Source organism: Leptodactylus fuscus, chromosome 3 (assembly GCF_031893055.1).
Source record: "Leptodactylus fuscus isolate aLepFus1 chromosome 3, aLepFus1.hap2, whole genome shotgun sequence".
Taxonomy (NCBI): domain Eukaryota; kingdom Metazoa; phylum Chordata; class Amphibia; order Anura; family Leptodactylidae; genus Leptodactylus; species Leptodactylus fuscus.
Genome location: NC_134267.1, coordinates 113305112 through 113322931, shown reverse-complemented (window position 1 = coordinate 113322931; position 17820 = coordinate 113305112). Strand labels below are relative to the sequence as shown.

At 38.5% G+C, this 17820-nt stretch overlaps 1 protein-coding gene across 1 annotated transcript in view; it reads right to left on the bottom strand.

Annotated features, from left to right (window-relative positions):
- ASCC3 (activating signal cointegrator 1 complex subunit 3) overlaps positions 1-17820 on the bottom strand; it is a 454027-nt gene that overhangs the window by 68437 nt on the left and 367770 nt on the right. Inside the window, exons 31-36 of the mRNA XM_075268175.1 lie at positions 16059-16196; positions 15851-15971; positions 14654-14786; positions 13083-13208; positions 5418-5529; positions 462-596 (exon numbers count right to left, since the gene is read on the bottom strand). Of these exons, the coding sequence (XP_075124276.1) occupies positions 462-596; positions 5418-5529; positions 13083-13208; positions 14654-14786; positions 15851-15971; positions 16059-16196 (765 nt within the window). The remainder of the gene's footprint in view (positions 1-461; positions 597-5417; positions 5530-13082; positions 13209-14653; positions 14787-15850; positions 15972-16058; positions 16197-17820) is intronic.

Below are 17820 nucleotides of genomic sequence, written 5' to 3'. Positions count from 1 at the left end.
ACAGTATAGATAGGATCCTTGTGATGGGACAACCCCTTTACGTTGGTTACTTATACACAAAAATGGCTTCAACCAAAATTTGCTATTTTATCTTAGGATAGACATGTTCATGGCAGGCATGCTGATATTCATTTACTGTAGATTTTCTAACAACATCCACTGGAAGTTTGTTCCAAGCCCCAACTAGTCTTCCAGTGCAATAATATTTCCCGACATTGGTTCTGATCTTGCCCCAACTAATTTCAGACGGTTACCCCTTCGCCATGGGTTAAATTTTTATTTATTAAAAACACTTTCCTATTTATACCTTTAACTTATTAAAAGTTTGACTCTGCCCTAATAGGAAGAGGGGTTGCTATCCTAATCATGTATGGTGCAATATTAGCAGGACATAAGTGCCATTGACATAAAACAAGTGTATTTCAGGAGAAAGCACTTTACTATACATCTTAGTCACTTACTGTCAGAACTGAAAGCAAGTCTTCAACAGAACATTCTGCCTTTAGTCTGTCCCGGAACATCCGAACTGTTTGGTGTTTCAAGTAGTAATATGAAGCAATTCGTCCATAGGTTTGGGGCTCAATTGTACGATTGTCCTTAAGAAAAGAAAAGAAAGATCTTAATAACAATTTTATGAATAGTGCACTTTGGAAACCTTTTACTTAGGTAAATTTTATGCCTGCCTGTGATGTAGAAATACTGCATGGTCTGTATGGGATCAAACAATCACAATTGTTCACCTCCATAAAATTGACATGGTTAGAAGCCAATGCCCTGTTTACAAGAGGGGGTACACTGCTGACAAACTATTTTTATGATCATATAAAAGGTGACCAGCAAAAAAAATAAACATCGATTCAACCAATACTCACCCTGTAGCAACAAACTGCTTGTTTCACTGTCACATACACTTTGTAGAAATAGGCTTCGCCCTCTAAAGTACAGAACTTGTTAATTGGCTATAGTTTTCTACAAACTTGCTAATTAGATTAGTATAATTGAAAAGGTTCTCAGACTGATATGGGGCATCACAAGTGCACCTCTTATAAGGGGGCAAAGGCAGTACTCTAAATTCAGTGCCAGTCTTGCTCCGTCACAGAAATAAAGCCACCTTTCCACCACCACTGGCTAAGCCAACTCTTTGTCCACCAATGGCCCTATATGGGACTCACAATCTATAGTAAAAAAATAAAAATACAGGTTTAGAATTCTTGTAGACTGGGAGGGGTTTCCATACTTCTAGAAATCCATTTCTCTCAATGCTAACGGTGCCAACATCTAATAGAAAACAGAACTGGCCATGTTAAAATCCTGTATGCTCATCCTATCTCTTCCCAGTCAGCTATCGTCTGGGTTCACTGTTCAAATACACATTAGAATGTAACTCAATAATGCCAAATACCAAAAATGTGGAATTTATTCAACCAATGTGTATGGGCATCTTGAGTTGTCGATGACCCCTAGCTGTGGACAGCCAGTGTTACTGATAGTCTACAGTCTGATCCATTTCAAGCAGTAATAGTCAATATGGCAGCATGCTGAAATTCTGTAAGCTTCCTGAGAAGTTCTGAAACTTTGTAGAAAATAAAAATAATGTGAAAAGTTTTGAAGTGCTTCATCATGTACAGTTGACTGCCTTGTGTGAAATCACAGTTTAACACTTTTGTTGGCTCGTATTTCGCAGTACAAACTGCCTATTTTTAATTTGTACCCTTGAGACATTTTCCGCTCCCCATTATATCTCTGTGTGCATCTACCTACAGTACGGTCTTCACATGCTCCTAATTAGGCACGGACTACCACATACGCCTTTCACTGCACTTCCATCCACTCGGCCTCAAATGGTTTCATAGGAAAAGAGAGTTTTAGCCAATAAAACATGAACAGTTAAAACAGAAGAAGTCAGTCGGGTTCATAAACACAGAACAATGGAACGCATAGTCCCTAACTACTACAACCTCATCACCCCCATACTAAGAAGAAGAAGGTGACGGCAATTTAAAGTATTGGAAAGAAAAAATTCTGCAATTTAATAAGAATTTAAAAGATATAATGCAAGATGCTGATGATAGAAAACAGTCATTACAAACACGTACTGGCAATTAAAGCACCAAAAGTCAATGTGTTATACAGAGAACCTTATTGCACATTGCCTTCAGCAAACTTAAACGTGAACAGTAATATGCCACCGGCATTATATTTTACCTAATACTATGTTGCTAGGCGTTATTTTATTTGCTGTAATGGATCCATGTTATATAGTGCATCATATGTCACGATTAATACATTTCCCTTTATTCTGTTTTCTATACCTGTGGCTCTCATGCTTTCATTCTGAGAACATACGTCGACACTAAGTTAAAAAATTTGGGGATTTTTTTTGTTTTCAAATCGCTAAAGTCTTTAAAGCAGATGTTACATTGTTCATTCTAATAAAACATTTACTAGAAGAAGCATTTTTAATAAAAAAGAAAGACTCCAATGTCAGATTTGAAAAAAACAAAAGGTGTGGGGCATTATGAATAACTTTTTTTTCCCAAAAATGGACATTTGGCCCCCACTCATCTCAGGATATATTAAGTCAAGTGGAAAGGTAAAGAAAGACACATTTGAACTATTGTTGTAATGTTTCCGCATAGATGTTACGCCAGTAAATATACATTCCCCATATAGTAGGATTTCATAATTCAGTAGGCTCTATCCTCTTATTTTGTCACTCAGCAACTGGACATATATGCTCAGAAAATGACAAGGTCACCAGCAGTCCTAATATGGCAAAGAATTATCTGACAGAATGTGAAATGTCGGAGGCGAGTCTCTACAACAGTTTCCTCTGCAATACAAGCTAACTCTTAATACATTCTGTTTCGACCAAGTTACAGTAATTTTATTACACGAAAATAAATTAGTAGCTGTAAATATATATAAAAACTGGCCCTAACTGGCGAGTATCAATGTTGCCATTACTATACAGTCTGAACCACCTTAAGGTGAAAATCGTGTAATAGTGGTAATGATCAACATGACTGCAGGCTAAGCTTCTCTAAGAACATGGGACTAAAATGAAGTGCACTTTTTTACAATAGAGTATGTTAAATAAAATAACATTGACAACCTGAATTGCTTTGCCAAGCCATCAGTTATAATGGAGGAAGGTGCGTTACATATGCAATTTTATGCTAACTAGGTGCTTTAAGCCAGTGACACTCTACATGTATTTAAGGCTTCGGCTACCTCACAGGGGAGATCAGATGACTGGGTGTTGGGGAAAGCTACACCTCCAAGGAGAAGACAGAAATGGTTTACAACTGCTTCTGTCTTCTCTATTTGAGCTTACATAGGACTCAATGCCACTGACTTTATGGGTGCACCCAGCATGGCGTGGTGTGATCTGTCATGGGGTACATCATGTAACAAAACTACCGTATATACTTGAGTATAAGCCGACCTGAATATAAGTCAAGGCCTCTAATTTTACAACAAAAAACTTGGAAAACTTATTGACTCGAGTATAAGCCGAGGGAGGGGGGGGATACAGAAGCTACTGGAAATTTCAAAAATTAAAATGGTCAGTTTTTGGGTGCAGGACTGGGTGCAGGAGCTTGAGGACTGTGTTTTTTTTCTCCCACTTGGAATTCAGTCTGGCTGAATACAGGGTATCTGCAGTGCTCCTATTAACCCCTTGCCAATGGAACAGAAGCACTGTAGATATCCTATATTCAGTAGACCGGGCACTTTCAGACACAGGAATACCTGATGTGTTTGTGTTTTGCAGTAATTTTCTACTTTTATATGTATTCTAGGGAAAGGAGTGATTTAGAACTTTTATTTTTTAAAATCTTTTTTTTTTTTTGCACTATTTTATGGGAGATTCTACACATTGATAATGTGGCTGGTCATAGACCTCCCTCCCTAAAAAAACAAAAAAAATTGCTGACTCGAGTATAAGCCGAGAGGGGCTTTTTCAGCACAAAAACTAGGCTGAAAAATTCAGCTTATACTACCAGCATGTCCTGTAGAACAAGGCAACCGCTATCCGGATGTATATAGTCTATGGGCGGTCTGGAAGTGGTTAAAGAGATGGACCAGTCACATAATCCACATAAGCCATTAAAAAAGCTTGCTCTTTCAGGCCTGGTCATTAAAGGGTTAATATCAGTGTGATCCATCATGTTAGGCAGTGAGCAGAGGCATTGTTTTCCTAATTACATCCTGGAAAACAGATTTGCATATTCCAAAGAATCCCCCCAGTGGAGCGAAAATGGCATGTATGTCTCCATACGTCTACAAAGGCACTCTTCTTAAGGTTTTTTCTTAGTCCTTGACCCTGGTCTATAGTCTCTCACCCAGTAAACTAGCATCCCTAAGCTGTGCTGATGAGATCCAACAGATTGAAACAGAACTGTCCATAGCTGGGAATCTTCTCCTTTTGGAATAAAAATACTACTTTGGCCATAATCCCGCATTATGGTATTAGGCTATCTAAAAAATCATGCCTAGATGTTTAAGGGGGCAGTCCTAGAGGAAGCAAGCAGAGGCATTGTTTTACTAATTACATCCTGGAAAACAGATTTGCATATTCCCTGTTAATTCTTGTATACTATATTTCTATATACTATATTGTGATTATTGACTAACATTTTTTTTAGTCTTTTTAGTTTTTGTCTCTTATTCTTTAGCTTAACTGACTGAAGCTAAATACCGTATATACTCGAGTATAAGCCGACCCGAATATAAGCCGACCCCCCTAATTTTACCACAAAAAACTGGGAAAACTTATTGACTCGAGTATAAGCCGAGGGGGGAAAATTTCAAAAATTAAAATGGTCAGAGTTTTTGGGGTGGTTACTGGGTGCTGGGGAAGGGGAGGGGGTGTTTTGGTTGTCTGTCTGCCCCTTCCCTGAGCTTGAGGACTGGGGTTTTTCTTCCCCCCACTTGGAATTCAGTCTGGCTGAATATAGGGTATCTGCAGTGCTCCTATTAACCCCATCCCCATGGAACAGGAGCACTGCAGATCCCCTATATTCAGTAGACCGGGCACTGTCAGACACAGAGATACCTAATATGTGTTTCACAGTAATTTTCTACTTTTTGTATGTATTCTAAGGAAAGGAGGGATTTAGAACTTTTTTTTTTTTTTAATCTTTTTTTCTTCTTTTGCACAATTTTATGGGAGAATCTATACATTAATATTGTGGCTGGTCATAGACCCCCCTCCTAAAAAAAAAAAAAAAAAAATTTTTTTTTTTTTTTTGCTGACTCGAGTATAAGCCGAGGGGGGCTTTTTCAGCCCAAAAACTGGGCTGAAAAATTTGGCTTATACTCGAGTATATACGGTAGTCAAAATCTACATCTCTCTGGCAGAAACAGGGAAAATAATGCATTTTGGTGGTGATTGGATACGTAGAGTTTCTCACCTCAGCAATCTCTATGCAGTACGAACATTCCAGGTCAATGAGTGATTTCTCCACAAGGTTGGAAAGGAATTTATTCATTGATTCATGTCCAACATCTTCTAAATTGTAGTAGCTAGTGTAAAAAATAAAATGAAAAAATCTGAGACAAAAAAATGAAAGGCAGGCAGTAGCAATAAAGTGAACTCCTAGCATCATAAATTCACTTTAAGAAATAAAAGGAAAAAAAAATCCAAAACAAGTAAAGCAAAAAGAAAACTGAAGTAGTAAGTATGACAGTGCTTAATTACAGCTAAAGAATTAACACAATGCCCTATCTTGCTAACGGCATTGAATCATCCGCTCATTAGCGTTTCCTTGCGGTAAACAGATAACATGCTGATAAAAATGGCAGGCTATTTCATTTAATTCACAATGAAACCCAGTTTTACAATAATTGACTTGTCAGAAGCTCTAATTTATAAAGCTGGGCTCTGCCAGCCTTCTAGATATTGGTCTCAAGCAGCATACAAGCAAGGTTGAATATTTACAATGCTGTTAACAGGTGCTGAGTTGTTTAATGACTCTAATAGCCAGAAGCGTACTGAGAAAGCCAGCGGGATCACAATTACAGGCTGTTTGAACACAACAATTACTCGTCCCCTGAGAGGTGTGAAAGTCAAAGGCAGTTTCATACTAACAGCATCTAGCACATGGGCTAGACAGTCAAACTTCTATTAGTATTCCAAAGGGAAAGAAATAACAAGCCCTTCTGTACCATAAATATGGAAGAGGATGAAATGGAAGCAACTTTTAAGACACAGAAAATTAATTTCTTATTGTATGCTGCACAGAGGGTAAATGCTTAAAAGTACATTAGATTGAAGATGATACTTACAGTGTTATTCATACAGGCCTAACAAACATCACATTTCACTATAGGACCACCACCTACATGTACAGGATCACGACTACTATTAATCATTACAGACCAGAAGAATGTTCTAATGGCCATCAATAGGAGATGACAATTCCAAAATCAGGTTCGGGAAGCTTTATCTCTAAAGACAAGGAACTCATTTTTGACCATGTGAGTTCATATGGAGAAGATTGCCCTGCCCACCAGGCTCTATATTTACTTATATATCTGACGACCAGGCATACAAAGTGACCACTTACACTTCACTTTACTAAAGCTTATTTTCTTAAACATATATGTGTGGCATTTTTCTGAACTATTTTACTAAGTGGTGCCTTGGCGTGGCCTGCTGGGGGAGTAGCATATCAACCAAGAATAGAAATAGGGATAGGAATAAGCTCAACAAGCTGATGAGAAGGGCCAGCTCAGTCCTGGGAACCCCCTAGACCCAGTACAGGTGGTGGGTGACAGAAGGATACTGTCTTTGGTGAATTCCATACTGGAGAGTAACTCCCATCCCATGTATGAGACCGTGATACCACTGGGTAGTACTGTCAGTGACCGACTGCTTCACCCTAATTGTGAGAAGAAGCGGTATCAGAAGTCTTTCCTCCCCACTACAATGGGACTGTAAAACCAACACCAAGCTAAGCACAAATCATTCCATACATAGAACTGAAAGATCTATAAGGGGGCTTTCACATTTGCGCTCGGTCTCCAGTTTGTGCATTCCGCCTGGTTTCCGTCTTCACCCCTGGTGAAACTGGACAGGGGACGGAAACCCGGCGGTCAGTTTTAAAACCCATTTACTTGAATGGGTTTGTAAAGGTGACTGTCCGTGTCTGCCCGTTGCCTGTGCACGGGGAAACGTTTTTTTTGTTTTTTTTTTAACCAGACACAAAGTCCTGCAAAGTCCCACTTCTTTGTGTCTGGCTAAAAAAAACCAAACTGTTTCCCCGTTACAAGCAGCAGGCTGATACCTTGTGCTGATGACTGCCGAGCTGATCTGGGTCACAGAAGCTGCATCATGGTGGCTCCCATAGCTGTGTATGCAAGGACATACGGGTAATGTCCTTGCGGAACAAGAGAGACACTATCCAGACATATATATATACCTAATGGATGGTCTGGAAGTGGTTAAGCTTGTGATTGTGGGGGACAATCTATTGTGACATGGTAGCAACTTCCAGAGTATGGAGGATGAACAGGAAAGTCTTGGAGGTGGTTGTGTGAATAGTGGATAGGAAGTCAGTGAAGGGATTGGCAGGTAGGAGATTGAGGTGAACAGGTGGATTCATCAAGCGAAAATTTTATGGCATTTTGCTGGGAAGCCAAGGTGAGGGGTGTTACAGTAGTGTAAGAAGCATGTGAGTGCATGGGCTTGCATTTTTTTAGTTCTGGGGGTGAGACAGGAGCGGATTTGATGAATGTTTTTGAGTCGGAGGGCTTGGATGTGAGGCTTGTAGGACAATGTGACTGTGTAGAAAGAGCTGGGGTGGAGATCATGAATTCAAGTTTTCTCTATATTTGAGAAAGCAGAAGGAAAGGAAGGGCACTGTGGTCACCTGGTAAGTATGTGCATGAATCTGTGATGTTGCCTGGTGAAAATCCCAAATACCCTGAAACTCTTGAGGTGGGGTGTTCACCTGGGATAGTTTTGTACAATTACTATATCAGCATAGATAGTTACAGTATAAGAAGACTGAGTTCACTGGACTTGGTAGTGGAAGGCCGTCCTGTGGCTCATTCTAAGTAGTATTTGTACTGAAGATCATCAGACTATACATTTCTATGTTGGTTTATTAAAATTAAAGTGTCATAAATAATGCGTTTCCAGGTAAAAGAACCCCTTCCTCAGATCAACAGACATGTAAGTATACAAATGATGTAGGACTGTTCCTATGTAAACTCTACCTGCCTACAGTTTTCCCAAGTGGTTGCGTTATAAAGAGATTCAGGAGACTGATCTATTGAACCTGAAACTTAATAGATTGTTTTCTCTGTTATATCCAGAAAAGTTTCTGACAGATCAAACAATATGAAACTTGGTGGCAACCTACATTTTGTGGATCAATAGAATACGAGCCTGTCTTGGCAACCTACATTTTGTGGATCGTTAGAATATGAGCCTGAGAAAGATCCTGGATAAAATAATAGGAATATTACAAAAACCTTGAAACCAATACCTATCCTGAATAGTGAACATCACTGTTGGAAAGACTAATACAATAGATCCAAGCTGTCCAGAAAAACATAATGATTTGTTGCCTCTATTATTCCATTAAGTAGCAAACATGTCAGCTATTTCTCAGTTGCTCTAAATTGATGTAGCAAGAATATCTGTAAAACCAGAGTAGAGTAGGGAGAAAATGTAAATTAAAGATTGATGCCAAAGACCGCATTAAATAAATAAATAAATCTCTCCAGACCGTGAATAAGAATGAGACTTCTCTAATGCATCCTATTAAACCAATGCATATGAAGCCTTAGATGCCACATGGCAAAATAACACTGCTTTTTAGCCTGTGACCACAAAATGCATAGGCAAGAGATGTAAACAGTATATTGTTTAATAAGAGAATTAAAAATGAAGAGAAGTTGCTTGGTAGCACATAAAACTATCAGAACAAATACGTGATTTCATGTATTTTACGTAGTACTTTGTGTTACCATCTATTGCAGCTGCTTTCATAACAGTATAACAGGAAATGTAGACAGTGAAAGGTTCTGTTCACATAAGAGTTACAAACAGAAGATACAAGGCTATGCTGGTATTGTTGCAAAATGGACACCTATGGCTCCTGTTGGACCCTACTGACTACTACGAAGATGTGATAGATGGATATAAATGGAGCCTCTAACACAATGTGGATGCGATCCAATGCAGTCCATAAACATCATTTATAAGACTTATTTAACCTTAATTCTAAAGGTCATAGATGTCATTATTGTCATTATTTCTCTCTACAAACTAAATGTACTTTAACCACTTCAGTACCGGGCCAATTTGTGATCCAGGACCAGACACATTTTAGGTTTATTGTGTATGTGCGGTTTTGAGGTCTGTAAAATTTTTCTCGTATATCTTAGTCAACTAATTTTTGCGTCTTTTTTCGGTGACACATAGAGCTTTATTTTTATGTTATTTTTATTTTCAAATGTGTTTTAATTTTTTTTATATCCAGGAAAATATAAACAAAATAGGAGGGAAATTGTGTCTGGTTTTCAATTTATAATTTTTTTTTAATTTAATAACACAAAGTGTCACTGAAAAACTTTCTAAAATAGTTTTTCCTCTACGTTACGGTAATTTTTATTTTGTATGGTGTCGTCGGGGGCGGGGCTATAACCTTTAATAACGGCGTTTTATTAGCGTATTATTTATTTATTTTTTATTATTTTATTTACATTTTTTTAAAACTTTTTTATTATATATATATTTTTTTTCCAGATTGTGTCCCCATAAGGTGATAAGAGACCTTTGAGGACATCTGATCAGTTTTTTTTTTTGTACTTGAGGCTGATTTCTCCTATAACTGGGGCTGGTACATTTAGCCTCAGTTACAGGAGGAATACAGACTCCTGCACACTGTATATATAGCTAACAGAGCTGATCTGGGTCCTGTAGGACCCAGCAGCTCTGGCAGGACACTGCTCCCGGCGGATCACGTGTCTGCCGGGTCAGAAGGCAGCTGATTTATGGCTGCGTCCATAGCTGTGTATACAGCGCTCGTTTTTTAGTTTTTTTGAGTACTCTAAAAAAGGTATCACCTACTGAAGACTTTTTGTTTTTTATATTTTATACAGCGCTCATTACACAGCGATGGAGAAGGTAGGGGAGGTAATAAATCTGCCCTGTCTTCTCTCTGGGAGCTCCGGCTGAAGTTACAGCCGGCTCCTATTGAAAGCAGCTACACGATCTCCGTGCAGCTGCTGTGTTCTGGTGGATGTACAGGTACGTCCTGGCAGAACTAGACAACCACTTCCCGGACGTATATAGTCTATGGGCGGTCCGGAAGTGGTTAAAATACAGGGTAAAAATAGTGTAAAAAAAATAACGTAACGTGTAGCGACACGAATATAAACACAAATTTATTAAAATGAGAAGAGATACAATCTCTTTATTTATACACTACAAATGTTCGACGTGGTTTCCATTGGTAACACATCAGATGTCTAGGCAGTAGTGCAGAACGCATACCCTTGGGTATGGACTGTACTGTTTCAGCAATGCATTGTGTCTCAGGCTATTCAGATGCAGATACACCAAGTCCTAGATGTAGCAGGGTGGTCATGGTGATCATGGCAGTCAGCACACCGTTAGTAAATGCACTCAATAAATGCACATTTTTGCAAACCCTCACTCTTTTCAAATGAATCACTTATCCTACAGATAGGTCCTTAATTATGGACCATGGATAACCCCTTTAATCTATGTAATGAAATAAAGCATTTATATTTGTAGGAAGTTGGGAGAGGTAAAAGTGAGATAAATGAACATTGAACCATGTAGGAGGCAGCTTAATGGGTGACACTGTTTATAAAGTGTCATAGCAAAATCAATACTGACTGCAACATTAGTGCTGGATATTCAATTTACTTAAAGGGATATTCCCATCCACATAACATGCCATAAATGTTTGACTGATGCAGGTCTCACCTATTAGAATGGGGGTCCCCATCCTGTCCCGTGAGGCAGCTGATACCACACTGGACAGATTGGGGGACTTTCCTACAGGAGTGAGTTGTCATCCACTTCCTCCTTCATTCTCTAACCGGAATCAGTGGACAGCATCTGCCAAACCAAGTGGGTCAGAAAATCCCTGTCCACACAGTCATCTATTAGATGATTATGGCATGTCCTGTGGAAATGCCATAAATGTCCATGATGGAAATATTCCCTTGAATGGTAGAGATAGAGCTTGATAAGCAAATTGTCACCTAGCATCTGAACGTTCATGTGCGTTTCCTTTAGGTGTTACAGTGTCCTTTTCCATCACAAAAACATAGCATACATACATACATAGAAAATAAACAACAAAGCAACAGGATATGTCACTAAGATATCTGGGAGGTCCATTATGGACAGAAATTGGTGTAAATGACTTCTACTTGAGTACAGTGATGAAGATATATAAATGTGACAAGGAAAATGGAAATAGGATAATTGTGATTTACAAAATATGACTTTGAAAGGCTTGTGTGCAAAAATAGGAATAAGAAAATGCTGTAATAGAATATCTTTGCAAAACTCCAACTTACAGTTATGTTTTCCTAATTGTGATAGACACCCTGGCTGGAGGAAACAATAAGCCTCCATCACGTCACTCCAGAAAGACTACATAACAAGTAAATGAACTTTTCCTTAGACGCCAATCATGTAGTGACTTAATAGAATCACTGCTATGGAGCTTTCCTCCTGCGCACCTCATTAGTAGCTTATTCAGCAAGTGTGGCTTTGACATTCCTCAAGATGCTGCCACCTGCCAGCAGCCACACCCTTCAAATCAGATGCTCAATTACTCACTTAGGAATCCATTTCACAGACAATAGTGCACTGTGGTTCAACAGATGTGGAAAATAATCAACAAAGCGACAGGGATATGTCACTTACAGATTCTGAACAATGCCACGAAAATCCTCTTATTAGAGCAAAAGCCTAGCCAACACTAGACTTGTAACCCTTACATGCCTGTGAAAACCGCAGCAAAATAAAGTCAATTGCATTCCTCTCTCTTTTTTATATCATGTAAATTCATAAAACAAGCTTCCTTGACAAAGTAAACATATAAGAGCATTATTTGCTGGAACTTTGCTCCACCGACTTAACAAGTGTGGTGATACTAGCTGATCACACACGCGATGTAAAGAAAGCTTCTGTCGTGTCTTTTACATTACAGTGAATAATGGTGGATGCAAACAAAATATACTTGTCTGTACCCATCATTATATTAGTTTGTTCTGATCCTATAACAGGTCAGAACAATGGACTAATGGAAACTTAGCTGTAGGCTAAGGCCCCACGTAGCGAGCCACAGTAAAAAAGCACCAAGAAAAACATCGGTGGAAACACATTGCAGTGTTCCACACAACGCTTTTTACAGAAAGTCAAATTTCGACTGTCCCTATTATACGTATACGGGTAACACCAGCGTTTCTGCAGGTATAATTGTCATGCTGTGCTTTAAAAAAATGCAACACTGTTTGAAATCTCAGCGTGGATATTTTTCTAAAATGTGTGGATGGATTAGCCATAATCCCATCCAATTTGCAAGTACTATAAAACACAGAATACAAATCATGGCATTTGTGCTACGTGGGGCCCTTGGCCTTAAAGATGTTTTCACAAAAAACATTACCTACCAGGGATCCTTACTTGTAGCTATGAAATTTATAAATGGCTAAAGTTGGACATTTTTTAACATTAAAAATCGAGATCACTATTATTTTACCAAAGTCTTTTAACATGGGATAAAACAAAATATCATGAATTTCAACATGTCTATGTAGCAAAAAATACTCAAACCAATGAGTGCCATATAATCTTGCAACTGGTATTTTTGACATATGGACCCGATTTTCTCATAATCTTGAATAAATGAAGACTGTAGATAAATTCTAGGCCTACAACTACCTTTAACTTGTAACACAATACAGAATATGGAGTAGAAATGCCAAGGAATCCTACAAAGGCAAATTTACCGATACAAAATGACAAAATTAATTGATCCTACTATTCAACAAGCATAAATAAGTAACTGCCATCTCACCTCGGGTTCATTAAAAGCCGGCGGAAGAAATAGGTCCATGTGATATAATCCATTGCATCCTGTTTTGAGGTTATGGTTCCAGCTGCAATCTCTGCATTTAAATGATCAGACAGGACTTCAAGCAAACTAAAAAAAAGAGACATGTAAAACATCATATTATGAAACTGAAGAACAGATTTACATACAGTTAAGTCTGCTATAATTAAAGCATAGATCAACCTGTACCCGGATACTATAGATAAATATACAAGCAATCACTTCTATTTCATAGGAACCTGATAACAGAGCATGTGGATCCGAGACCATACTCTATATTGCATCCCTGCTGTGTTCAGTCCAGGAAACACGGTTCAATGTGGTGTCAGTATTTTTCGGTCAGACTCCAGCACAAGTGAACTACACTCACAGCATCATAATGATATATGTTGCTTTTAGACCAAGAACAACTGCGAGTGTACATGAATGATACTGTGAGTATAAGATGAGATCTGAGGATGGGCTGGAACTCACAGGATCATAGATCACTATGCTGTAAGTTCATGTTCACCATTCTTATGCGTACAGTTTCATAATTATGGAGGTTACCAACATTTTAACTCCACTCATTTTCCAATACATATTGTTCTCTGATGACAGAAAATCATCACAGATCTAAAATAACTTTTGATACAACCGGAGAAAAACAGCAGATTTATGAAAAATGTCTCATTGAAGAGCGAAGCATTATCTGGTAGTGGCTGTAGCATGATCAGCTACAGCCAGTACCAGCTCTGTCTGCCGGGGATATTACCCTCCACTCTATATTTTACTAAAATAGTGACCATAAGGATACAGTTAGGTAGAGATTAACTGCAGACTACTTTATTGCAAACATGAGTAACAGGAGCTGTCTAATTATCAGCAGTAGCTGTGATATGAGTTGCTGACACCTCTGTGGAGAACCTGCATGGAACAGTCTATGTAATTGCATCATACTGGAACTACTGGTGCCTTTATAAGTGACGCAAAAAGAGGCATTTACTGCCATTAAATACACTGGTCTTAATAATCCCTTTGCTGCTCTGGCAGGGTTGTGTGCCTGAACTGAAATATATGATAGCTCATAGCTGCCTTACATTTCAGACATTATTTACATAAGTAAGCTGGTGTAAATTAGCCCAAATCTGACAGATTCAGCAACCCTGCCCATGCCACACATTCTTTCAGGTATGTGGTGAGGGTGGTGCAAAAAAGTGCTGCATGTGCATGTCTTGTATGCCAGAAAACTGATGTACAAGGCTTGATAAACTTCCACTGAAGTTACAGTGGAACAGTGATTTACAGCTTCATCATCCCTGCAACTCCACCTCTCTCTTCAATTAATAAACTGATTGGAAACCACACGGACCTCAATATAGTCTACAGTATGGGGTCTGTGTAGTTTCTTAGGTAACTGCGTTTTAATGCGTATAGGTTTCCGTTCGGTGGGTCCTCAAGCAGAAACCGGGAACTGGGCCTTAGGCGCCCTTTAAACAAAACAATACAGTTAAAAAATAATAAAACACATGAATACTGTTTATTGATGTTCATACCTAGATTCAACAGGGAATGGTTCATAAAGGAACTTTTTGTAGAAATCTTTTTTTATGTCATGTACTAAGATCACAGCTTTGCCTTGGTCATCAAACTGAGGTCTCCCGGCTCGGCCCATCATCTGCAGTACATCTAGTAACAGAGTAATATACAGTTTGTAAAGGTGACAAATATTACCTGAAAATAAGAACTAAACAAATACATATCAGTAAAACAAATCAAAATTACTTTTAGCTACAGTGGGTGGTGAATTAAGGCTACACTGGCAGTATGCATAAATGGGGTCTTCTGGGACTTGATGAATCATCCAACGGACAAGCCACCAGTATGAGAACAGCAGGGCTCTGACACCTGGCATCCTTGTTGACTAGCTGTTTGTGCACCACACCACCTGCGACACCACATCCATCCATCACATATCCTGTTTGAAGCTCAGTTCCATTAAAGTGAATGAGGCTGAGCAGCAAAACCAAGCACAGCCCCTTTATAATGTATGGCAATGTACTTTGTAAATAGTGAAAAGGTCTGAATGCTGTAACCTCTACAAATAGCCAATCGGTGGGGTGTCTAGTCGACACTAATCTGATATTGATATCAGTCCTGGAAAAGTCCTTAAGCAACTGACCATCAATTTCAAAGGCAAATAGGTGGTTTAATATCAAGACTTTACTAATGTAACTTTTCTCAAGTGTACCTGAATCATATAAGAAGAGCATTCAACTAATTTCCATTTAGCATTATATCAAGCTGTGTATGATCTGTCATAGACAGTCTGATCAAAGACTCTGATGCTGTCTAATATAACATAGTCTTAGACTGCTTAATCCAACTTTAGGGTCCATTCACACGGAGGAAAATTGCACTATTTTCCTCCGTGTGAATGGACCCTTACACTTCCAAATGGTTGGCTTAGTTTACACCAGAAAAATGCAGAATAGGCCACTTTCTATTAAATCGTATCTCTCTATGGAAAGCCATGCCCCCTTTATCATAGACTATAAAACTGTCTAAACCGTGTTTAAAACATTTGATAAATTTAGGGGAGACGATGTTAGACAATTTTCTGTAAAAAATTATGCTAGAAATCTGAAGCATTTTGCTTGACAAGTCTCCCACAATATTCCCTTGCGTGCATATGTATTGCCATTAGTTTTTCAGTTCTCTAGTGTAAAACTGTTGGTATATAGTTACAGTACCTGTAATAGGATAATCCACGTATCTTCTTGTTTTACCATCATAGAACTCCGTTCCTTTTACAATAACCAAATGGGCAGGGAAATTAACACCCCAAGCCAAAGTGCTGGTAGCAATAAGAACCTGGAAGATTTGGAAATAAGTAAAGTAAGGAGTAAATAAAATATGATTTTCAAGTAAGTTACATGTGAACTTCAGGAAGCAACATACCTGGATTTTGCAGTTAACAAACAGCTCCTCTACCGTCTTACGATCCCTTTCATGTAAGCCGGCATGATGCATTCCAATGCCAAACGCAAGTGTGAGCTTTAAGTTGGAATCCCTCAGAGTAGCAATAATGTCATTCATCTGTGCCAAACAGAGGAAAAGTAGGCAAAGGTTTAGACTGGACTGCTGGGGTCTACAATGTCCCCACCTTACTAAAGTCATCTAGTGATCTCAAAACATATGCACAGCTTTGGATAATAATAACTGTTTTTTATTGTGCTGAAGAATGAGTGTATTATGATGAGTCAGGAATTTTTTTTTTTTTTTTTTTAAAATAGGCCATTACCTGCTGGAGTAACCCCAGCAAGAAACGGGCCCTATTTACTGCAGTGTCAGGAAGACAGCGACATGATATGGGCCCCCTGGAGGAGAAAGGCAACCTTTATACAAATGTAGAAATATGATGTACGCTCAATATACTCATACAAAGGTGTATTACCGTACTTGCACTCAAGAAAATACATGAAAAATGTACACTGAAAAATAACGATAAGACTCATGTGTTTCTTAAACTGCTGTCCTAAGACAACTTATAGTGCATATCCAGAGCGGAACGTAAAAATATTGCTTTTTGTAATAGAGAAGAGCAGACCAAGAACACATGTGATGGACATCTTCATAAAAGGCCTGTCCTTCCTGTGACTGTTATCATGTTACCATATGTAGTAGGTCTGAGGGATACAACTCATCTATTTCATCTACAAGGGTATATAATCTAGGAACACTGCCATGATACTACATCCTCCTCCATGCATTCTACATATACAGTAGTAATATTCTGATGACTAGAAACAGTATTTCAGTTTTCAATGACTAACATAAAGGCAAAGAAATATTTGTCTACACCTTCTGATATATTTCACCATGTCAGGAGTGATGACAAAGGCAACCGATAGCTTTTCAAAGAACAATCTTTTGCCTATTTGTGGGCTTGGAGAAATGTTAAAAACACATTATCTCAACCACATTTCCTTCACAAAAAGTGACCACAATTGATTGTCCTTCTCGCCTAATGTGCAATATATCATTCATAGCATAGGAGTCAAAACAGTCAGAAAAAAATACGCACATTATTTATACTTTGTCATGTGCGCAAAAACAAAAAAAACAAAACAAAAGCAGAACAACAACATCGATTTCACTGGATGAAAAGGTCGCACAGGGGCGCAAATAAAACAATTTGGGATCATTTCCAATCTTAGCGCCCGAGAGCTTGCATTTGATTTTTCCCCACAATTTTCATAGCAACACATTTTTTTCAGCTAATCTTCTCTTCAGAGATATTGTTTCTATAACAAATTAATAGTGAATCTCTCTTTTTTCCTGGCTTGCTGCCTGGCATGGGTTTGATGCCCCGTGGTGCAGTTAGTCATGTTCTGCTAAGCAAAGTAATTTAGCTGGGAAAAGGGATAGAGCCCTTTGCAGGAGAATGTACTAATATACTGTCAGGCTAGCAGCTGGAAGCCCTGGTCACTTCTCACTGACCTCCCTCTAACTTTCACATAAATCACTTCAGCAAACAAAACTATTTTACCTATTGGCACAAATCTTGGGGCTTACTGTTCTCATGGTGAATCAGTTTTACACTGATGCTTTTTTTGTCTCTCTTCGATACGATGCCCTTTTCCCATTATAAATGTCTTTTAGGTTTTAGCAATTCTATTACACATAAATATGAAATATTGTTTCATCTCCATTTCCATCA